General features: G+C 44.2%; 1 protein-coding gene across 1 annotated transcript in view; it reads right to left on the minus strand.

The window, feature by feature from the left end:
• Positions 1-12,301: 12,301 nt before the first annotated feature.
• LOC127670988 (phospholipid phosphatase 2-like) overlaps positions 12,302-24,939 on the minus strand; it is a 238,448-nt gene continuing 225,810 nt past the window's right edge. The window contains exons 2-3 of the mRNA XM_052165610.1: positions 14,528-14,704; positions 12,302-12,737 (exon numbers count right to left, since the gene is read on the minus strand). Of these exons, the coding sequence (XP_052021570.1) occupies positions 12,621-12,737; positions 14,528-14,704 (294 nt within the window). The 3' untranslated portion in view covers positions 12,302-12,620. The remainder of the gene's footprint in view (positions 12,738-14,527; positions 14,705-24,939) is intronic.

Genomic DNA, 24,939 nt, shown 5'->3' on the forward strand with positions numbered 1-24,939 from the left:
AACAATCCCAAAAGAAGATAGCCACACAATCAGTATTCCACTTTTAACAATGTAAATAACAGAAAGTCGCAATCGCTTTTCCTTAATATCTCTTAACATCAATGGTCTCAATTCCCCAATAAAAAGCCATAGACTAACAGACTGGATATGTTAACAGGACCCAACAATTTTCTTCACACGAGAAACCTACCTCAGTAACAAAGACAGTCACTACCTCACAGTCGAAAGTTGGAAAACAATTTCCCAAGCAAATGGTCCCAAGAAACAAGCTGGAGTGGCCATTCTTATATCAAATAAAATCAACTTTCAACCAAAAGTTGTCAAAAAAAGATAAGGAGGGACACTTCATAGTGGTCAAAGGAAAAATCTACCAAGATGAACTCTCAGTTGTGAACATCTATGCTCCAAATGCAGGGATACCCACATTAATAAAAGAAACTTTATTAAAGCTCAAAGCATACATTGGACCCCACACAATAACAGTGGGAGACTTCAACACCCCACACTCAGCAATGGACAAATCATGGAAACACAAGCTAAACAGAGAAACAGTAAAACTAACTGAAGTTATGGACTAAATGGATCTAACAGATATTAATAGAACATTCCACCCTAAACAAAAAGAATATACTTTCTTCTCAGCACCTCATGGTACCTTCTCCAAAATTGACCGTATAATTAATTGGTCACAAAAGAGGTCTCAACAGATACAGGAATATTGAAATAATTCCATGCACCCTATCAGATCACTACGGCCTAAGGCTGGACTTTAGTTCAAACAAAAACAGCAAAAAATATACATAATCAGGGACGCTGAACAATGTTCTACTCGATGATAGCTTGCTCAAGCGAGAAATAAAGAAAGAAATTAAAGACTTTATAGAAATTAATGAACATGAGGACACATCATCATGCCAAAACTTATGGGACACAATGAAAGCAGTGCTAAGAGGAAAACTCAGAGCTCTAAGTGTCTCCAAAAAAATGGAGCTTATGCTAGCAGCTTGACAACACACCTAAAAGTTAAAGAACAAAAGAAAGCAAATACACCCAAGAGGAGTAAACTTCAGGAAATAACCAAACTCAGGACTGAAATCAACCAAATAGAAACAAAAAGAACTATACAAAGAATCAACGAAACCAGGAGGTGGTTCTTTGAGAAAATCAACCAGAGAGATAAACCCTTAGCCAGACTAACCAGAGGGCACAGAGGCTCTCCCCAAATTAATAAAATCAGAAATGAAAAGGGAGATATAACAATAGAAACTAGCCAGGCGGTAGTGTCACATGCCTTTAATTCCCAGCACTTGGGAGGCAGAGGCAGGCAGATTCCAGAGTTCAAAGCCAGCCTAGTCTACAGAGTGAGTTCCAGGACAGCCAGGGATATACAGAGAAACCCTGTCTCATGGAAAAAAAATGGAAACTGTGGAAATTAAGAAATCACCAGATACTACTACAAGAGCTAATACTCAACAAAATTGGAAAATCTGAACAAAATGGACAATTTTCTAGACACATACCAGGTGACAGCGTTAAAACGGGATCAGATAAACCATCTAAATAGCATCTAAATAGTTACATTAATCCTGTTGAAATAGAAGCAGTTGTTAAGAGTCTCCCAAGGGGGAAAAAAAGCCCAGGACCAGATGGGTTTAGTGGGGAATTCTATCAGATCGTCAAAGAAGAGTTAATACCAATACTCTTCAAACTATTCCACAAAATAGAAACACAAGGAACACCAGCCAATTCATTCTATGAAGCCACAATAATACTTATACCTAAACCAAACAAAGACCAAACAAGGAAAGAAAAGTTAAGACCAATTTCCTTTATGAACATTGATGCAAAAATACTCAACAAAACTCTGGCCAGCCGAATCAAAGAATGCATCAAAACAATAATTCACCATCATCAAGTAGGCTTCATCCCAGGGATGCAGAGATGGTACAATATATGCAAATCCATCAATGTAATCCACTACATAAACAAAATTAAAAAAAACCGGCATGGTCATTTTATTAGATGCTGAAATCGCTTTTGACAAAATTCAGCATCCCTTCATGATAAAATCTTGGAGAGATCAGGAATTCAAGGCCCATACCCAAACATAGTGAAAGCAATTTACTGTAAAGCGGTAGCCACTACCTTATTAGGACTACACACTATAAATCCACCTGTGAGAAGAGATCTCTTTCCCCCAAAGGGTAGTAGGCAAATTTGGCATAAGGCTGAATTTGTCCTGAATTGCCTTCTTCATCTTTGCAGGTTAGAAGTTTAGCGCTTTGCTTTGGGTTATTGGCATAACCAATCCCTCAGAGGTGAGTGAGCATATCTGACAAGGGACAAGTTGAAGGCCAGTCTTGTCCTCTAATAATTGTCAAATCAGCTCCAGCATCTATTAATCCTTCAAAGTTTTTTCCCTCAATTGTTAATTTAAGGTTAGATCTCTTACTAGTAATAGATTGAACCCAGTACACAACAGAGGAACCAAAGCCACTCTGTCCTCTCTTACTGGAATCTGGAAGGTAGTTAGTTGATACAAGGGAACTAAGTTGAGCAATTCTTTGGTTAGCAGGTATAGTTATAATACCATGAATGGAAGCAGCCATAATTTTAATTTCTCCCTCATAATCATTGTCTATGAACCTGGATAACCCTGCAGTTCTTTTACAATAGTACTGCTTTGTCCTAGAAGCAATCCACAAGTTTCTGCAGGAAAAGGTCCGAAAACTCCTGTAGGCAGGGTCTGAACTCCCATTTCTGGGGTTAATACAACATGGGAGGTGGAATAGATGTCCAATCCTGAGCTGCCTGGTGTTGCCCTGAAAATTCAAAAACAGATGTCCCTGGCCTGGCAGCGGCTTCATGGCCCCACAAAATGCTTGCTGTGGGCATCTGGGGGTGGCTGGCCCCTCTGCCTGAGGCTGGCCCTCTGCCTGAGGTTGGCCCCTCTCCCTGAGGCTGGCCCCTCTGCCTGGTTCCCGACACAGAACAGCCCTGAATATATCTTAGATTTACAGTGCCTGGCCCAGTGATTACCTTTCCTGCATCTAGGACAAACTCCTGGGGATAACTTGATTGCCCACTTACAGCGCCTCTGTTCCTAGGGCAATCACTTCTAAAATGACCCAAACCTCCACATTTAAAACACATTTTATTCTCTCCTCTCTGTGAGAGTATCGCTTGAATGGTGGTTCCTTGCAAAGCTGTAGCCATAGCTAGACTTTGATTGTACGAAGGCCCAATCTCTGCACAAAGGCAAATATACCCAGCTAAGTCTATCCGTCCCTTGTAAGGTCTAATGGTGGTATGACAAGCTGCATTAGCATTCTCATAAGCCAATTGTGAGACAAAGATTCTGCTTGAGAAGTTCCAAAAATTCTATTAGCTGATTTCAGTAGCCTATCCACAAAATCCTGAAAAAGTTCATCAAGTGCCTGTCTAATGCTTGCTAAACTTCCACTGAGATCCCCTTTAGTCGGTAATTGATTCCACGAGTGGTGGGCAGCCATTGCAACCTGTGCATACAGTCCAACAGGGAACCCAATCTGATTAGCATTGCCTCCATATTGACCTTCTCCTAGTTGCATGTTAGTGTCCCAATCTGGATTACCTGATTCATCCCGGCAGTTCTCTTACTAGCTTCATGCCATTCAGAATTCCAAAGCAAGATATCACCTCCTGACAAAGTAGCCTTACATAGAATCTTCCAATCTTGTGGGGTTAAATTTGACTGCATCACAGTATTCAATAAAGCTTGTGGAAAAGGAGCTAGGGCTATGCTGTGCCACAGCTGTCTTTAATTCCTTTATCACTTTGAACTCCAAGGTCTGATATTGTCTAACTATATTCTGCTGGTCTATGATCTCAATGACAAAGTTAGATGTGTCCTGTCTTTCCCTGTGAGCCTGACTTACAGCTCTTTCTTGTGGTGACTGGTGTGTCTCAGGATCACTGCTCCTTCCTGCATTTGATACCCTTTCTGCAACTTAATTTCAAACTCCAGTTCATGTAATTGCATCTCCATCTTGGTATCATCTCCTACAGTAGAGGCCATAGGCAGAGCAGAAGGTGCACTAGGAGGCCAATCCTCACCATAATATTAGGCAGCTCCTTCATCTGAATGAGCTTCCTCCTCTAATGTTAGCTCTTCAGTAGTGTCTCTAGATCTTTCTAAGTTAGGGTTGAGAAGACTCTTTTCTGAGGAAGTCCTCTCTGGCAGGCTTCCTTCTTGAGATTCCTCAAGTGTGATATCTGGTGCCTGTGAGATCTCCTCATCAGTAGCATCTTTTATAAGCATCCGGAGGCAGAGGGTAGTATTATCTGCCTTGGTGGCTCTTAGCGCTTTTCCATTTTTTTCCCAGGTTCTCTTATATAAAGTTCTTTTTTTCTCGGAACCATGGGCAACAAGAATCTATCTGATCCAAAAAAACCTTCTAACCATTGTTTTTCAAACCCTACTCTTTCTCCTGAAGCAGCTCTTGAAGGCTGCGGACAAATGCCTGTTTTGAAGTTCCTATCCCATTTCCCACTGTCACCTCCTAAGCAAACTCAGTGTTGGGTCTACGCTGTCCCACTTAGCCTGTATCCTTCTGCACCGACAACAACAGCTTCAAAAAAGATGAAATTTTAGACTAGTGTTAGTATTTAGCTCCTGTATTTGCTCCCCATGCAGGGTACTGTCTTTTTCTATTTTCTGCAAAGCTTTGCCGAGACAGGGTCCCCTCAGGAGACCTTCCTGTGCCTGGACACTTGTCGGGCGCCAATCTGTAACTGCCCACAGTTACATGGAATAGGTTCCCTAGAAGGGAAGGTGGGGATGCATGGAAAGGTGGGGGAAAGAGATGGAGACCAAGACAACAGCACCTGCTCAAAGCCTCAAGGTTTAATGGAGGACTCAGAATTTTAAGGTTTCAGGTAAGACTCTTCCCCCAAATTCCAGGGTGTGTTCTGGGGAACTGGTCTGGCTGTTCACTTGGCATTGGCTAAACTGCTCAGGCAGCTGGGTGGGTCACCTACTTAATTCAGGAATTTGTAAATCTGGAGGAACAAAGAACTTCACCTTGGTCTGAGTGCTCTACCCTAGGTGGAGAGGATTATGGCTAACAGAGGAATTTCTGCTCAGAGACTGGGAGAAGAACTTCATCTTGGTCAATGTCAAGTTCCTGCCAGGTGGCATGGCACCCCAATAAGGCTCTCTACACTGGATGTTTTCAGTCAGGAGGTTTTTGCATTTTGTGTTTCTTTGACTGCTGTGTCAATGTTTTCTATCTTCTGCACCCGAGATTCTCTCTTCTTTCTCTTGTATTCTGTTGGTGATGCTTGCAGCTATTACTCCTGATTTCTTTCCTAGGTTTTCTATCTCCAGTGTTGTCTCTCTTTGTGATTTCTTAAATTTTCAACTTCCATTTTTAGATCCTGGATGGTTTTATTCAGTTCCTTCACTTGTTTGTGTGTGTTTTTCTGTAATTATTTAGGGGCTTCTATCTATTTACCTGTTTTCTCCTGTATTTCTATAAAGGAAGTTACTAATGTTATTCTTAAAGTCTTCTATCAGCATCATGAGATGTGATTTTAAATCCAGCTCTTGTGTTTCTGGTGTGTTGGAGTATCCAGGATTGCTATAGCGGGAGAACTGGTTTCTGATGTTGCCAAATAGCTTTAGTTTCTGTTGCTTATGACTTTGCGCTTGCCTTTGCCATCTGGTTATCTCTGGTGTTCATTGTTCTTCCTTTCTTTGGCTGGAGCTTGTCCCTCCTGTGGGCCTGTAAGCCTGTGTCAGCACACATAGGAGACCAACTCTCTTCTGACAGGATCTGTGTGCAGATGGCTGTGGAGCCTCTCGGCTCCATGGTGCAGATGGTGAGTGGACTGCTCCTGTCCCAGCTGCTCCACTGGCTGCCCTGTGCATTCCTAACCTTTCCCCTCCAGACAGTTATTGGAGACAAACTGTGGATCTCATCTCCACACCCAGAAGTGAAGGCTCTGCTGGGAGATCCCACTCTCCTGGTGGGCAGTGCACAGAGAGAAGTGGAGCTGCTGGGCTCCCTGGTGCAAATGGTGACAGGAGGGCTCCTGTCCCAGCTGCTCCACTGATCATATGATAGTGAACATTTCTTTAGGTGCTTCTCGACCATTTGATATTCCTCAGTTGAGATTTATTTGTTTACCTCTGTACACAGCTTTTACTAGGGCTATGTGTTTTCCTGGAGTCTAACTTTTTGAGTTGTTTGTATTTATTGGGTATTAGCCCTCTGTTGTATGGAGGGTTGGTAAAGATCTTTTCCAAATCTGTTGATGGCAGTTTTGCCCTCTTGACAGTGTCCTTTGCCTTACAGAAGCTTTGCAATTATATGAGGTCCCATTTGTCAATTATTGATTTTAGAGCACAAGTCATTGGTGTTCTGTTCAGGAAATTTTCTACTGTGCCCATGTGCTCGAGGCTCTTCCCCACTTTCTCTTCTATTGGTTTCAGTGTATCTGGTTTTATGTGGAGGTCCTTGATCCACTTGAGCTTTGTATGAGAAGATAAGACTGGATCCATTTGCATTCTTCTACATGCTGACCTTCAGTTAAACCAGCACCACTTGTTGAAAATATTCTTTTCCACTGGGTGGTTTAAGCTCCTCTGTCACAGATCAAGTGACCATAGGTGTGTGGGTTCATTTCTGTGTCTTCAGTTCTATTCCACTGATCTACCTGCCTGTCTTTGTTCCACTACCATGTGGTTTTTATGACTATTGCTCTGTAACACAGCCTGGGGTTAGGGATGGTGATGATTCCCACAGAAGTTCTTTTATTGTTGAGAACATTTTTTTGCTATCCTGAAGCTTTGGTTATTCTAAATAAATTTGCGTATTGCCCTTTCGAACTCTATGAAGAACTGAGTTGCAATTTTGATGGGGGTTGCATTTAATCTGTAGATTGCTTTTGGCAAGATGGCCATTTTTACTATATCAATCCTGCCAATCAGTGAGGATTGGAGATCTTTCCATCTTCTGAAATCATCTTCAATTTCTTTCTTCAGGAACTTGAAGTTCTTGTCATACAGATCTTTCACTTGCTTGGTTAGAGTCACAAGGTTTTTATATTATTTGTGACTATTGTGAAGCATGTTATTTCCCTAATTTTTTCTCAGCCTGTTTATCTTTTGTGTAGAGAAAGGCTACTGATTTGTTTGACTTAATTTTATATTCAGCCACTTGCTGAAGTTGTATTTCAACTGTAGGAGCTCTCTGTTGGAACTTTTGGTGTCACTTATGTCATATCATCTGCAAATAGTGATATTTTGACTTCTTCCTTTCCAATTTGTATCTCTTTGACCTCCTTTTGTTGTCTAACTGCTCTGCCTAGGATTTCGAGTACTATATTGAATAGGTAAGGAGAGAGTAGACAACCTTGTCTAGTCCCTGATTTTAGTGGGATTGCTTCAAGTTTCTCTCTTTTTTTTCATTTATTTTTTTAATGATACATTTTTATATACATTTCAAATGTTTTCCTCTTTTCTGGGTGCCCACTCCCCGCAAGTCCCATAAGCCCTCTTCCGAGGCCCTGTTCTTCCATCCACCCCTTCCCATTTCCCTGTTCTGGAATTCCCCTATACTCTTGCACTGAGTCTTTCCAGAACCAGGAGCCACTCCTCCATTCTTTTTGGACATCATTTAATTTGTGGATTATATCCTGGGTATTCAAAGTTTCTAGGCTAATATCCATTTATCAGTGAGTGCATACCATGATTGATCTTTTGAGACTGGGTTACCTCACTTAGTAAGATGTTCTCCAGCTCCATACATTTGTCTAAGAATTTCATGAATTCATTGTTTCTAGTGGGTGAATAGTACTCTATTGTGTAAATATACCACATTTTTTGTATCCATTCCTCTGTTGAAGGACACCTAGGTTCTTTCCAGCTTCTGGCTACTACAAATAGGGCTGCTATGAACATAGTGGAGCATGTGCCCTTATTGCATGTGGAATACTTTGAACAATATTGGTATAAAACTATCTGGTCTTGTGCTTTTTCTTGTTGGGAGATTTAAATGGATGCTTCTATTTCTTTTGGGCTTATGGGAATATTTAAATAGTTTGTCTGATCGTGATTTAATTTTGGTACCTAGTATCTGTCTAGAAAATTGTCCATTTCATCCAGATTTTCTAGTTTTGTTGAGTATAGGGTTCTGCAGTAAGATCTAATAATATTTTTGCATTTCCTCAGTTTCTGTCCTTATGTCTCCCTTTGATTTTCTTAAAGGACCAACCCCTGGTTTTGGTGGTTTTCATGTAGTTCTTTTTGTTTCTACTTGGTTAATTTCAGTTCTAAGTTTGATTATTTCCTGCTGGGTACTCCTCTTGGGTGTATTTTCTTCTTTTTGTTCTAGAGCTTTCATGTGTGCTGTTAAGCTGATAGTGTATGCTCTCTCCATTTTTTGTCTTTCTTTGGGGGACAGGGAAATGACTCATAGCTATGGGTTTTCCTCTAAGCGCTGCTTTCAATGTGGATATTAGCCATAAAATACAGATACCAATGCTATACTCCACAGACCCAAGGAAGGTAAGCAAGAAGGAAGGTTCAAGAGAGGATGCTTGAATCTCACTTAGAAGAGGGAATAAAAGAGTCATAGGAGATAGACGGAGGGAGGGAACTGGGTGATAGAGGGGATAGGGAGGTGAATGAGGTGATACAGGGTTCAGGATCAGGTGGGGAGACAGAAGGGCCCAGAAGGCCAGGAGAATAAATGGAAATCTGCAACTCACAGGGTTGGGGGCTGGAAGCATCACAAGGACGTGCCAAAAACCTGGGATGGGGGAGGTCCCCAGAAATCAGTGGGGACGACCTTAGCTGACACTCACAGCAGTAGTGATATGAAGCCTGAAAAGGCCACCTCCCGTAGCCAGACAGGAACCCCAATGAAGTGATAGGGACACCAACCCACCCACAAAACTTCTGACCCAAAATTTATCCTGTCTACAAGAAATGGAGGGGTTAAGATGGAGCAGAGACTAAGGGATTGGCCAACCAATAACCAGCCCAACTTGAGACACAACCCACGGGCAAGCACCAGTCCATGACACTACGATGATACTCTGTTATGATTCCAAACAGGAGCCGAACATAACTGTCCTCTGAAAGGCTCCACTCAGAAGCTGACTGAACCATCCAAACATGGGATGGAACTGGAGGACTTGTGTTAGTCAGGGTTCTCTAGAGTCACAGAACTTATGGAATGTCTCTCTATATTGAGGGAATTTATTGTGATGACTTACAGTCTGTAATCCAACTAAGCCAACAATGGTCAGCTGTGGATAGGAAGTCCAAGGATCTAGTAGTTGCTCAGTCCCCAAGAGGCTGGTTGTGTCAGCTGGTCTTCTGTAGAAGTAGTTTCCAACAGATGTGCTGGCAAGTAAGTGCAAGTGGGTGAAGAAGAGTGAATCTTCCTCCTTCAATGTCCTTATGTAGGTCTCCAGCAGAAGGTGTGGCCCAGATTAAAGGAGTATGCCACCACACCTGGATCTGGAACTTGCTTTGTCCTAGGCTGACCTGGAACTCAGAGATCTCCTTGCCTCAGTCCCCTAGGATTAAAGGCGTGTACCACCTTGCCTGGGCCTAAGCTTTTCATGGCCACTATGCCTCAAGATCTCCATGCCAAGATCCAAATCAGAAACTTGTATCTTCCAGCCTCAAGATCTGGATCACAAGTATGCCCCTCAATTCTGAATTGTAGTTCATTCCACATGAGTCAATCTGACAACCAGGAACAGCCATTACAAGAATCTTATGGAAGAGTTGGGGGAAGGATTGAGGGCCTGGAAGGGGATAGGAACTCATAGGAAAACCAACAGGATCAACTAACCTGGACCCCTGTGGGCTCTCAGAGACTGAATCACCAACCAAAAATGATTGAATGGCCTGGACCTAGGCCTCCGCACGCATATGTAGCAAATGTGTAATTAGGTCTTCACGTGGGTCTTCCAACAGGTGGAGTGGCGTGTATCCCTAAAGCTGTGAAATATGTTTCCCTAACTTGGTTACCTCGTCTGGTCTCAGTGAAAAGATGATATGTGTAATCCTGCAAAGACTTGATGCACAAGGTTGGGGGATACCGGAGGGAGGTACTCTAAGAGGAGAAGGAGGTGGGTGACAGGGGGGAAGACCTGTCTTCTTGAGTGAGGGGAAGACCAAGAGGGAGGGCATCAACCAGGTGAATGAATGAATAAATAAGAATAAATAAATAAATAAATAAATAAATAAATAAATAAATAAATAAATAAAATGTTTTATTTTAAGTGTATGGGATTTGGGAGGGAGTGGTATGGGCACACGTGTACAGTACCCAGTGCCCAGTGGTCAGAAGAAGGTATCAGGTACCACTGATGATGAAGCTAACAGGCAGTCATGAGTTACCATGCACACTAGCCACTGGGCCATCTCTCCAACCACAAAATTATTCCATTGCTACAGCATGACTGTAATTTTGATACCATTATGAAACATCATGTAAATATCTGATTTGCAGGATGTCTGGTACGTGACCCCTGTGGGTGTTGTGACCCCCCCCATGTTGAGAACCACTGTTTTAGGGACTTGACATGAAGTGTGAAATCCACAATGTGAGGTCGACTACTTGGTAAGGTTCCAGGCCAATTAGAGACCTTGTTTTATTAAAAGAAGAAGAAGAAGAAGAAGAAGAAGAAGAAGAAGAAGAAGAAGAAGAAGAAGAAGAAGAAGAAGAAGAAGAAGAAGAAGAAGAAGAAGAAGAAGAAGAAGAAGAAGAAGAAGAAGAAGAAGAAGAAGAAGAAGAAGAAGAAGAAGAAGAAGAAGAAGAAGAAGAAGAAGAAGAAGAAGAAGAAGAAGAGGAAAGAAAGAAAGAAAGAAGGAAGGAAAGAAAGAAAAAAAGAAAGAAAGAAAGAAAACATCTAAGAATGGACACTTGAGGTTGCCCTCTGACTTCCACAGGCAAACACACACACACACACACACACACACACACACACACACACACACGAACATGCGCAGGCACACAGGAGAATCACTGTCACCCAAGCTGATATCACACTCCCCATTCTAATACCTCAGCTGCCCAGTGCCAGTGTCACAGGCACGTGTCCACACCCACAGTCTCTGTGCCTGCTAAACAGAGCCAGCACTGGGCAATGAGGCAGAGGCAGGCATGGGTGCCTGGGAGAGGTTCAGTTCAACTGCAGTCAGGCCAAACAGAAGATCTGTACAAGCAGAGCCCTGCTGTGCTCAGGATGTGAGCCTGCCTTTTCACTGGGAACTTCTGCCTCTAACAGAACATCTGGGACCTGTGGGACCCTACAGTGCAGAGTATTGGCTGGAGGATGCTGACACGCAATCACTTAACAGGGAGGATCCCCGTGAAAATGCAGGCTGTCAAAGGCTGAACACCAGCAACCAAGGGCAGAGGCATCCGGCATGCTCTCTGAGTTGGGCTGAATTCCTTGGGCCTCCTGGATTTTAGTGTCTGCCAGTGGCATACAGAGGATCCTGACCCAGCCTCTAAGGAGAAGAAAGAAATGGAGGGGGGAGTCGGTACTTTTGACTGTCCCCCCATGCTCCCAGACCCAAAGACCTGAAGGACATAAGGAGCCCGCCCATTCCCAGAGAAACACACACCTTGTCCTGGGATACAGCAAGACCTGCACCCCTCCTGCTGCCCCTGGGAGACCGGCCAGGCACCCTGGGAGCACGATCAGGCACCTAACCAGCACTGACCGTGAAGGGTCTCGGTTTTCTAAGCTGGACCTAGGTTAAGTATCCACTACGCACAGAAGAAGGCCACAGTGGCTATGAGGCCTCTGTCTTGGCCTATATACAAGACACCCAGGACAGGTCTCTCTGTCCCCCAAGTCTCTGCTAAGACTGGCAGGTCCTGCACTATGATGCACTGAGAGGTTAGATAGGTGCAGGAGGACCTTCTACCTCAGCAGGAGAGCTTGAAAAGCAACATGCACAGCAGAGACATTTGGTACAAAGTTTATAACACACCCTCCCATGAGACAGTAACTTAAAGTGTTTTGAAACAATCAGGAAGGGCAGACCCAGGAGGACCTACTTCCAATGCCTGGCTACACATTTGGTCCACATGGTCAGAGTGGGGACAGCACAGCACATCAAGCCTGAGGGAGGGGCTTGGAGGCCCCGAGCAGTAATCTTCCACAGGCTTGAGGAAAGGTTTCAGACCAAAAGCAATGTGTGACCTTCCAGGCAGTCCAAGGGTTGGCAGCCATCTTCCCAAGGCCACCTATCCAGGCAGGCAAACAAAGTATTTATCACCTTCAGGGCTGTCAGGGAGGGTGCTGACTTCGTGAACAGTCTCAGGCCAACCATTCCCGGGGCCATGCTGGGATGGCCCTCCTCGAAAATCCACTGGTGACCAGAGAAGCCCTCCGAGCAGGACCGCATCTTTTGAGGCCATGTGAGAGTCAAGGAATGCTGACGATGGGCCCTGCCCACACTCAGGGCCACACAGGCACCCAAGACCCTGGTCCACAGTCACCAGCCAGGACCCCGGGACAGCTCCAAAGCCAGGAGTGCCTGATCAGGGGCATGGGGCCAACACATGACTGGCCCACGGGTGACTTTCCAGCTTCCATAGCAGCTAGGGTCGGTCACCAAGGGTCAGCGTCAGCGACAGACTGGGCTTGCGCTCTGGCTCTTCACCCTCCTGGCAGGGCTGGGGCGGCCGGGATTTGAAGAAATCTGAAACATAGCGGACCTGGGGAGGGGGATAGGCAGTGAGTAGGACTGGAAGACAAAGGACATCTTCTGGGGGCCCTGAGGGAGAAGCTGAGGGGGGGGGTATTCATGTGGATGGGTGGGGCCAGCAGTGAGGGTCTGTTTGATGCCAATTCTACTCCTCAGAGGGGCTGCAGATGAGGAGTTGCCTTGGGAACCTTCTCCCCACCTTAACTTTTCTTTCTTTTTTTTTTTTTTACCTTTTTTTAATTGAATATCATCTTTATTTACATTGCCAATGGTAAAACCTTTACTGATATCCCCCCTCCCCTAAGAACCCCAAACCGTCTCCCTCCTCCTTCCCCCTGCTTCCATGTATATGCCTCTCCCCCCAACACTCTCTCTCCCTCTCCCCTCGGTTTCCCTTTGTTCGGGCCTCTGTTAAGGGTCACTCTTTCTTTGGGAAAGAGTGTAGATGTTTTATCTGGGATCTTCCCAGCCCCTATGCTCCCAGAAATAAGACTCAGACTCAAAATACCTTGGCCGTATAGCTAGGGTCAACTCTTACTAGATCATAATTTAGATAACCCAATTTTTTAATGTACATTCTGCCACATGGCTGGTTACCTGTGCTCAGGTACCATGCATCCATCTCCTCGCATCTTCCCAGGCCAATCTTATCATCTGTCTCTATCCCAGAATTCCTTCTGCCTCCTCGGTGTCCAGCTTCCTATTTTATGCCTAAGCCATAGACCATAAGCTTTTTAATTGTCAGGTGATACATCCATACAATACACAAGATATTCTCTCTACAATTCCCCCTTTTAGTCCAATAAGAGGATCTTTTCCTTTAAAATATAAACTGAATACAATTATAACAATTATGAGCCATTTATAGAAACTGTTTGGTAGGATTTACATTCATAATGTTCAATCCATAGTATTTGGCAATTAAGGAAAAATGTTCTATTATATGTCCAATTTCGGTATATTCGAAATTTTGTGCCTAATTCAAATTTTATCCTAATTTGCATTACCAGCCTAAAACATCCCTGTAGACCTACAACATCTTCTTAAATCCTAAATATCTCAAGCTTAAATGTGAGACTCTGTAGTTTTCAACCCCATCAGAGACTTGAGAAGGAATAAAAATTTACCTGAGTGTACAGGAAGGACAGGGACATAGCTTCCCCAAAATTATAGAAATGACAGAGACAGCCGGATTCCTGGACACTCCCCAGTAATGTCTCTATAACTTTGGAACATCTATCTTCAGCCTTTGGCCCAGTGAATCTGACACACTTATGTGAAGCAGGAATTATGAAGGACTTGGCTTACTCGGTCTTGGCAGAGCTTGACAGTTGGCTTTTCTAGGTCCCTTTGTCCTTTCTGGACAGCATTTGCCTGTAGTTGAAGTGTGGGCATTTTCTTTGCCCAGTCCACCTTAACTTTTCAAATAAAGGCTTGAGCCAATGATTGGTCAGGAGGAAGGGGGAGGAGCTGAGAATCGAGGGGAGGAGCCACGGGGGATAAATAGGAGGGGAGGGGCTACGGGGATCCACAGCTAGGCTGCAGAGAAGCTCCTGGCCTGGAGAAACTGCAAGTTACATGGACTAATATAGATGGGCATAGGGTAGTGTAGCGGGAGATCTGCCCAATCTAGGCTTGTAGCTTGTTTTGTTAAGCGATTGACATTTCTTTTACTGGGGAATTGGGTTGGAAACAAAAGTAGCAACAAGGGGCGAGCTCTGGGAGACAGAACAGCAGGCAGAGGTCGCGGGGCATCAGAGGCGGGGAGCAGATACTATAGGTCAGGCAAGCAGCACTCACTGTGAGGCAGGCCACCAGGGCTCCCTGCAGGAGGCCGACGAGGACATCACTCCAGTGGTGCTTGTGGTCAGACACTCGGGTATAGCCCACATAGATGGCAAAAGCCACCAAGAAGAACTGAACGGTGGGCCTCAGCAGCCGGGCCCACTTCCAGCAGAGCCGGGCCTGCACGTACAGCTATCAGGACATCAGCCTGCTGTCAGCTGGGCCAACGAGTGTCCACAGCCTGCCCAGCCCGGGGTGAAAGTCGCAAGGCCTCCCACCCTTAGTGCCTCCTCCACACACCCCATTGTGCAGAAGGGAAGACCAAGGCCCAGGGAAGGCGTGGCCCCATAAGGTCCCCCGGGAAGGAGATGGGTACTCACCGCCAGGAACAACATGCAGTACATGCCAAAGGAGTAGTGGCCAGAGTAGAGGGACAGCCTGAGAGAAAGGACAGCAGCTCAGGTCTTGGAGACCCAGAGGCAGAGCCACAAGCTCCTTGGGGAGCTGGCATCCACGGAGGAGTGCAACTCAAAACTCAGGCAAACAGGGCCAGAGAGGTGGCTCAGCAGTTAAGAGCCCTGACTGCTTCTGCAGAGGACCCAAGTTCAGTTCCTGGCGCCCACATCCTACTCTTCACAACTCCCTATAACTCCGACTCCAGGAAATCTGAGACCTTTGGCCTCTGAGGGTACCTGTAGTCATGCACACACACACACACACACACACACACACACACACACACACATTTTTGTTTTGTTTTTTGTTTTTTTTGGTTTTTTTCAAGACAGGGTTTCTCTGTGTAGCCCTGGCTGTCCTGCAACTCACTCTGTAGGCCAGGCTGGCTTCAAACTCAGAAATCCATCTGCCTCTGCCCCCCAAGCACTGGGATTAAGGCGTGCCCCACCACTGCCAAGCTCACACACACACACACACACACACACACACACACTTAAAAGTAATAAAAATAAATTGTCTTTAGGACTTATTTTTATTGTATGTGTATGGGTGTTTTGACACATCTCTGTGTACCACATGCATGCAATGCCTGCAGAAGCCAGAAGGAGGCGTCAGATCCCCTGGAACTGAAGTTACAAACTGTTGTGTGTGGACTACCTTGTGAGTTTTCAGAATCTAATACAGATCCCCTGGAATAAAAATAAAAATTTAACCCGAGGGGAACTGGAGAGATGGTGTAACTGTTAAGAGCACTGGCTGCTCTTCCAAAGGACCTCAGTTCAATTTCCAGCACCCACATGTTGGCTCACAACTATCTGTAACTTTGGTTCTCAATTCTGGCTTCCACGATTACCGGCCATGCATGTGGTATACGGAAATATGCAGGCAAACCACCCATATACATAAGATAAAACTAAAATTGAGAAACAAAATTAAACCTGAGGGAAGGCTTGCACACGGGACACTCCCTCAGGAGGCCCTGGAGCAACTGTTTCCCCTCCTGATCCTCAGTTCATCAACTCTAACCCCTGCCTGCTCCTGGAGCAGCCACGGCCCGCAGGATCACACAGTCAGGCTCCCAATACTACAGTCGCAGCCACTGCTGTGACAGCTGGCGGTCTGGGTTGTTGGTCATCACCTCATCTTACAAAGATATTAGTCACTGCTCGAGCGGCAGCCAAGACCTATGCTTTGGAGACTCTGAAGAGTCATTCCCCAACCGGGGCACCCCCAGAGCTGCTCTCCAACCTTAGCAGATACAATAAGGCTAAGGCAGAGTCCCCAGCCCCACCACAGCACCCAGAAAACAAAAGTGAAATGTATGTCCAATCCTGTTGACCGCTATGCAGACCACAGACCTCATTCTAACAGGTCCACCCTCAGTTCCCTCATGTGAGCCATGAAATAGACAATTACCTCAGTATCCACTGTCCCTGTGACTCGGTGTCGAATCACAGCTGTAGGTTTGATCTTAAGTACAGTCACAAACAGACACAGACAAGAGTCACGGCTTTGCAATAACAAAAAATATCCAAGGCGTGCACATCCATAACACAGCTAATAACTAGAAGCTGCCTAAGGAGCTGGGGAGACGGTCAGCCAGGACGGTGCCCCCTGTGCAAGCCAGAGGACCTTAGCCACCCTAATAATCACATCAAAGGAGGCAGTGCATTCCTTAACCCAGGACTGCAGCTTGCTGGCCAGTCCAACAGGACTGCACAGCTCCAGGTTGAGTGAGAGTCCTTGCCTCAACCTTTAATGTGATGAGGGACTGGAGAGTGGACTCTGGGGTTGGGAGCGCTCAGTGCACTTGCAGAGGATGAGGGTTCAGATCCCAGCACCCACACAGAAGCTCACAGCAGCACCTTCTAACTCCAGTTCAAGGGGATCTGGTGCCCTCTTCTGACCCCCATAGACTCTGGCAGCTCCAGCAGCTAGGCGGGCAGCTCCTGGAAGCTGCTGCAGCTGAGGTTGAGCACCTGGAGGTTGCAGCAGAGCAGCGAATGGGCCAGGCAGGCCCTTGGGCAGCAAGCCTGGGCCGCCCAGCCGGTTGTTCCTGGCCAGAAGCATGCGCGGGCTGCTCAATGTCAGCAGCTCTGGTCCCAGAGCTGCGAGGTCATTGCCACTCATGTCCAGGAGCAGGAGGAGGAAGCCACCACCCAGCGTGCCCGTGGCAGCAACTGGCAGCAGCAGTCACAGCAGCGCCTCCTGCGAGCCAGGCCACTCCTCGGTGGTGCCTCCAGCTCAGACTCCAGGGCCTCCGCCCCACACGCTGTGGATGGACCAGTTGAGTTTGGCCTCCCGAGCCCGGTCTCCTCCATCCAGCGGGATCCTAGGACACCTGATGAGGCAGTGCATCCCGGAACCTGAAGGGTTTGTTCTACCCCATCAGAAGTGGTGCAGCATGGCCCTGCCCAGGCACTCACCTCTGATGCCAGCCGAGTCAATCCTCAACCTTCTTCTTTACTCTTTGGCTAATATCCACTTACAAGTAAGAATATACAGTTGTAGATTTGGTTTATTGCTAATATTATCTTAATGGGGTAGCCAAATTATAGGAGAATTTGCATGTCTAAGTGTGAGACACTGTCCTTCCTCCCAGAATGTGCTAAATGCTAAATAAATTTGCTGGTAGCAAATGACTGGACAGGGAGACAGAGGTGGGACTTTCGATTTCTCAGACAGTAGATCATGAAAGAAGGAAGTTTTAGAATTACCATGCTGGGAAATCAGTGGATGGAAAGGTCTCCCATTCTCATGGATTGGTAGGTTTAATACAGTAAAAATGGGCATCTTACTAAAAGAAATCTACTAATTCAATACAATCCCCATCAAAATAGCAACACAATAATTTACTGACATGGAAAGAGCAATTCTCAGTTTCACATGGAAAAACAAAAAACCAGGATGAAAGAAAAAATTCTGAACAAGACTTCTGGAAGAATCACCATCCCTGACCTCAAGCTGTACTACAGAGCAACAGTGATATAAATTGCATGATAGTGGACATGGACAGTCAGTTTAATCAACCGAATACAATCAAAGACACAGACTTGTCTTTTGATAAAGAAGCCAAAACCATACAACCAAAATTATAGCATCTTCAAATCAGACTGGCACTTAGCACCTCATTTTAAAACAGCAGTGGATTAAGTAAGGGATTGCTTGCTGGAACCCTTCCCCTCGTGTCCAGATGCCTCTTGCTTGTTTGTCTGGGGGGGGGGCATTTGGAGCAATAAACTTCTATTGAACCAGAAGAAGAGAGTCAAATTTGCAGAAGAATGTTTTTACATAAGTAAATATGGATAAACTCACATAAAATTATATATGGATTCATGCTTACACATTCATATATCTCCATTAAAACCAGTTGGGCCAAGCTATATCCTTATCTCATAATTACACACACACACACACACACACACACACACACACATCTATACTTACAAATGCATTTGGAGCAAAAGATCAAGCACCAGCGCAGAATGAACTCATTCATTCTGGATGAAAAATGAGCTCCAATCTTTATTGCATAGAGAAAGAAAAGCTTCTTCAAGTTTGTTGCTAAATGAATTTAACCCAAGTCCATAGCAGAACGCTTTGTCCTCTTTAGTACGACTAAGCTTGCCTTGCTATCAAGAAAATACCTGTTCTGTCCTGTGGTAAGGAGGGTCCTACCTGCTCCTTCCACTCTGTAGTTTCTTCTTTTTGCCTATTTCTCTCTGCATTGTGCATATTGCTCTTATTTTATAAAGTTGCCTTATATTTAAGATATTAAGCTCTACATTCTCCTTTTAATCTTGCTCCCTCCTCCTGCTCTGATGTAACAATGCTCTTACTTTCAATGTGTTTGTTACTTTTTATTTCACTCATTTTTTATTAGATATTTTCTTTATTCACATTTCAAATGTTATCCCCTCTCCTCATTTCCCCTCCAAAAACCCCTATCCCATCCCTCCTCCACCTGTTTACTACCCCACCCACACCTGTTTCCCTATCCTGGCGTTCCCTGTCACTGGGACGTGGACCCTTCACAGGACCCAGGGCCTCTCCTCTCATTGAGGTCTGACAGGGCCATCCCCTTCAACATATGTGGCTGGAGCCATGGGTTCCCCCATGTGTTCTCTTTGGTTGGTAGTTTAGTCCCTGGGAGTTCCGGGGGTGTTGGTTGGTTCATATTTTTGCTCCTCCTACAAGGCTGCAAGATCCTTCAGCTCCCTGGGCCCTTTCTCTAGCTCCTCCATTGGGGACCCTGTGCTTAGTTCATTAGTTGGCTGTGAGTATGCACTTCTGTATTTGTCAGGCACCTACAGGGCCTCTCAGGAGACAGCCATATCATCTTCCTTTCAGGAAGCACTTGCTGACATCCACAATAGTGTCTGGGTTTGGTGACTGTATGAGAGATGAATCCCCAAGTGGGGCAGTCTCCTGATGGCCTTCCCTTCAGTCTCTGCTCCACATTTTGTCTCTGTTTCTCCTCCTGTGGGTATTTAGTTCCCCCTTCTAAGAAGTACTGAAGTCTTCCTTCTTCTTGAGCTTCATTTGGTCTATGAATGCTATCTTGGGTGCTCCAAGCTTCTGGGCTAATATCCACTTTTTAGTGAGTGCATGAAATGTGTGTTCTTTTGTGACTGGGTTACCTCAGGATGATATTTTCTAGTTCCACCCATTTGCCTAATAATTCCATGAATTTGTTGTTTTTAATAACTGAGTAGTACTCCCTTAGGCAAATATCTTCTACAAATAATGATATTTTGATTTCTTCCATTCCAATTTGTTTGCATTTTACTTTCTTTTGTTGTCTAATTGCTTTTGCTAGGTTTTTGAGTACTATATTGAACAGGTAGGGGTGAATGGACAGCCTTGTCTAGTTCTTGATTTTAGAGGGATTGCTTCAAGTTTCTCTCCATTTAGTTTGATGTTGGCTACTGCTTTGCTGTTTATTGCTTTTCTATTATCAGGTATGGTCCTTGAATTTATGATCTTTCCAAGACTTTTATCATAAAGGGTATTGGATTTTGTCAAATACTTTCTCTGCATCTAATGAAATGGTCATGTGATTTTTTTCTTTGAGTGTTTTTTTTATATAGTGGATTACGTGTATCATGAAGGGGTGATGGATTTTGTCAAATACTTTCTCAGCATCTAATGAAGAGATAATGTGTTTTTTTTTTTTTCATTTGAGTTCCTTCATATAGTGGATTACATTGATAGATTTCTGTATATTGAACCATCCCTGCATCTCTGTGATGAAGCCTACTTGATCATGGTGGATGATTGCTTTGATCATGGATGATTGGTAGGTAGGTATTGCTTAAATTTGCTTTTGTCATGGAATGTTCTGGTTTCTTCATCTATGATGATTGAGAGTTTTGAAGTCGTCTGAAGCCTGAGTTGACGTTTTTTGTTCTCTTAAGGTCTGCATGATCTCTATCCAGGCTCTTTTGGCTTTTGTAGACTTTTGAGAAGCCTGGTGTCATTCTAATAGGTCTGCAATTTTATGTTACTTGGCCTTTTTCTCTTACAACTTTTAATATTTTCTTTGTTGTATGTATTTAGTATGTTTATTATTATGTGATGAGAGGATTTTTCTTTCTGGTCCAATCTATTTGGCTTTTTGTACATTTATGGCCATCTCTCGCTTTAAGTTGGGGAAATTTTCTTCTATGATCTTGCTTAAGACATTTTTCTGGTCCTTGGAGTTTGGAATCTTCACTCTCTTCTTTTCCTATTATTCTTTTTTAATATAATTTTAAAAAATTAATTATTTTTATACACTCCATATTTTATTCTCCACCCTGCCAACCCCTGTCTACCCTCCAACTGTTCCACATGCCATACCATTCCCCCCCCCGCCCCCCCGTTTCCACGTGGATATTGCTAAACCCCACCCCATCTGACCTCTAAACTTCCTGGGGCCTCCAGTCTCTTGAAAGTTAGGTGTATCACCTCTGACTGAACACAGACCTGACAGTGCTTTATTGTATGTGTACTAGGGGCCTCATATCAGCTGGCGTATGCTGTCTGTTTGGTGGCCCAGTGTTTGAGACATTCTGGGGGTCCAGATTAATTGAGACTGCTGGACCTCCTACAAGGATGCCCTCAGCTTCATTCAGCCTTCCCTAATTCAACAGCAGGGGTCAGCTGTTTCTGTTCATTGGTTGGGTGCAATTATCTGCATCTGACTCTTTCAGATGCTTGTTGGGTCTCCCGGAGTGTTCTCATGCTAGGTCCCTTTTTGTGAGCGCTCTATAGCATCAGTAATAGTGCCAGGCCTTGGGACCTTCCCTTGCACTGGATCCCACTTTGAATCTGTCGCTGGGCCTTCTTTTCCTCAAGCTCCTCTCCATTTCCATTCCCGTATTCTTTCAGACAGGAACAATTATGGGTCAGAGTTATGACTTTGGGATGGATCCCCTCTCACTCTTTTGAAGTTCTGTCCTCCTGCTGAAGGTAGGTTCTATAAGTTCCCTCTCCCTACTGTCAGGCATTTTATCTAGGGTCCCTTCCTTTTAGTCCTGTGAGTATCTCAACTCCCAGGTCTCCGGTGCATCCTGGAGGGTCCCCCCAGCCTATCTTCTAAGGTTGCCTATTCCCATTCTTTTTGCTGGCTCTCAGGGCTTCAATCCTTTTCCCTCCACAAAAGTCAGATCAGGTTCTCCTCTCTCCCCTCTTCCTCTTCTTCCCTGCCATGTCTACTTTCCTTCCCAGGTCCCTCCCTCCCTCTTCACTTGTGATTGCTGTCTTCTCTCTTGCAAGTGAAACTGAGGCGTCCTCACTTGGCACTTCAGCTTGTTGACCTTTTTGAGTTCTATGGACTGTATCTCAGGTATTCTGTCTTTTGTTTGTTTGTTTGTTTGCTTGGTTGGTTGGTTTTTTTGCTAATATCTACTTATTACTGAGTATATACCACACATTTCCTTTGGGGTCTGGTCTGAGCTACTTCACTCATGATGATATTTTCTAAATCTATTCAATTGCCTGCAAAGCTCAGGTTGTCCTTGTTATTAACAGCTGAGTAGTATTCCATTGTATAAATGAACCACATTTCCTGAATCCATTCTTCTGTCATGGGATATCTAGGTTGTTTCCAGCTTCTGGATATCACAAATAAGGCTGCTATGAACACAGTGGAACGCGTACCCCTGTGGCATGGTAGGGCATCTTTTGAGTATATTTCCAAGTGTGGTATAGCTGGGTCTTCAGAAATATCTATTTTCAATTTTCTGAAGAAACTCCAGATTGATTTCCAGAGTGGTTGTACCAATTTGCAATTCCACCAGCAATGGAGGAGTATTCCTCTTTTTCCACATCCTCTCCAACATATGTTTTCACCTGAGGTTTTGATCTTAGCCATTCTGATTGGTGTAAGTTGGAATCTCAGGGTCATTTTGATTTGCATTTCCCTGATCAGGAAGGACTTTGAACATTTTTTTAGGTGCTTCACAGCCATTCGATTCCTCAGTTGTGAAATCTTGGTTTAGTTCTATACATTTTTGGTTTGGGTTTGTGTGTGTGTGTGTGTGTGTGTGTGTGTGTGTGTGTGTGTTAGCTTCTTGAGTTCTTAATAAATTTGGATATTAGCCCTCTATTGAATGTGATGTTAGTCAGGATTTTTTCCCATTCTGTAGGTTGCCAATTTGTCATATTGATTATGTCCTTTGCCTTACAGACGCTTTCCAGTTTCATGAGATCCCATTTATCAATTCTTGATGGTAGAGAATGAGCCCTTGAACTTCTTTTTAGGAAGTTTTCCCCTTTGCCAGTGGGTTCAAGGCTCTTTCCCACTTTCTTGTCTATTATATTTAGTGTATCTGGTTTTATGTTGAGGTCTTTGATGCACTTGGACTTGAGCTTTGCACAAGGTGACAAATATGTATCTATTTTTATTTTTCTACATACAGACAGCCAATTAGACCAGCACCATTTATTGAAGATGCTTTCTTTTTTCCATTGTATATTTTCAGTTTCTTTTTCAAAGATCAAGTGTCCATAAGTGTGTGGTTTTATTTCTGGGTCTTCAATTCTATTCCATTGATCAACATGTATATCTCTGTACCAACACCATGCAGCTTTTATCACTATTGCTCTGTAGTAAAGCTCGAAGTCATGGATGGTGATTCCCCAGCCATTCTGTTATTGTTAAGAACTGTTTTGATATCTTTGCTCCTGTGACTGTGTAGAGGTGTAGACAGGTACACGGGGATCACCTGAGTAGAAGAGCACTTGGGACACACACCACCATGGCTCCACCTACACCCAGGAGCTTGGCAGCACCACAGAAAGCTGGGCACCTACCTTGCCAGGGGTCATCTACCCTGCAGAGAGGCGGTTAGAGGGAGTCCCACCTTTAGAGATTAGGCGCCACTATTTTTGTTCCTGTGACTCTGTAGAGGTGCAGACAAGTATGCAAAGATCACCTGAGTAGACGAGGACTTGGGACATGGCCCACCCAGGGTCCCACCTGCACCCAGGAGCTGGGCAGCACCACAACAGCCATCTGTGTACCTAATCTGCTAGGGGATATCTGCTCTGCATTGAGTCCCACAATTAGAAGTAAGGCCAACATCTTCTCTCTTGTGACTGAGCAGGCTGTTGCAGCCAGGAACACAGAGAACACCTCAGTGTAAGGTCATTTGGGACTTGGTCTGCCAGGACCCAACTTGCACCCAGGAGCTGGGAAGCCCCACAGCAATCTGTGCCAGGGGAAAGCCAGTCACCCAGGGGTGCTATGATAGGCTTGCAGGCACACAGGAGGTACAAGCACCAGCCAGTGACAGCAGGACCAACTAACACCAGAGATAACCAGATGGCAAAAGGCAAAGGTAAGAATGTTACTAACAGAAATCAAGGCAATATGGAGGCCTTCAAGAAGGACATAAATAACTCCCTAAAAGAAACACAGGAGAGCACAAATAAAGAGGGAGAAATACTTCAAGAACTAAGGGAAAACACAACAAATCAGGTGAAGGAATTGAACAATGCCATACAGGATCTAAAAATGAAGGTAGAAACAATAAAGAAATCACAAAGGAAAACAACTCAGGACATAGAACACCTAGGAAAGAAGTCAGGAGTCACGGATCCAAGCATCAACAACAGAATATAAGAGAGAGAAGAGAGAATCTCAGAAGATACCATAGAAAGCATTGACACAACAGTCAATGAAAATGCAAAATGCAAAAAGCTCCTGACCCAAAACATCCAGGAAATCCAGGACAAAATGACAAGACCAAACCTAAGGATTATAGGTATAAAAGAGAGTGAAGATTTCCAACTTAAAGGGCCAGCAAATGTGTTCAATAAAATTATAGAAGAAAATGTCCCTAACCTAAAGAAAGAGATGCCCATGAACATACAAGAAGTCTACAGAACTCTAAATAGATTTTTACCAGAAAAGAAATTCCTCCCCTCACATAATAATTAAAACAGCAAATGTACTAAATAAAGAAAGAATATTGAAAGCAGTAAGGCAAAGGTCAAGTAACATATAAAAGTTGACCTATCAGAATTACTCTGAATTTCTCAACAGAGACTATGAAAGTCAGAAGATCCTGGGCAGGTGTCATCGAGACCCTCAGGGAACACAAATGCCAACCCAGACTGCTATATACAGCAAATACTTCAATTACCATAGAGGGAGAAACCAAGATATTTCATGACAAAACCAAATTTACACAATATCTTTCCACAAATCCAGCCTTTCAAAGGATAATGAATGGAAAACACCAACAAAAGGAGGGAAAATACACACTAGAGAAAGCAAAAATTAATCTTCCTTCAACAAACCCAAAAGAAGATAATCATACAAATATAAAAATTACATCAAAAATAGCTGGAAGCAACATTCACTATGCCTTAATATCTCTTAACATCAATGGACTCAATTCCCCAATAGAAAAGACATAGTCTAACAGACTCAGTGTCAAAAACAAACACTACCTCAGAGTAAAAGGCTGGAAAACAGCTAC

Source organism: Apodemus sylvaticus, chromosome 20 (assembly GCF_947179515.1).
Source record: "Apodemus sylvaticus chromosome 20, mApoSyl1.1, whole genome shotgun sequence".
NCBI classification, from domain to species: domain Eukaryota; kingdom Metazoa; phylum Chordata; class Mammalia; order Rodentia; family Muridae; genus Apodemus; species Apodemus sylvaticus.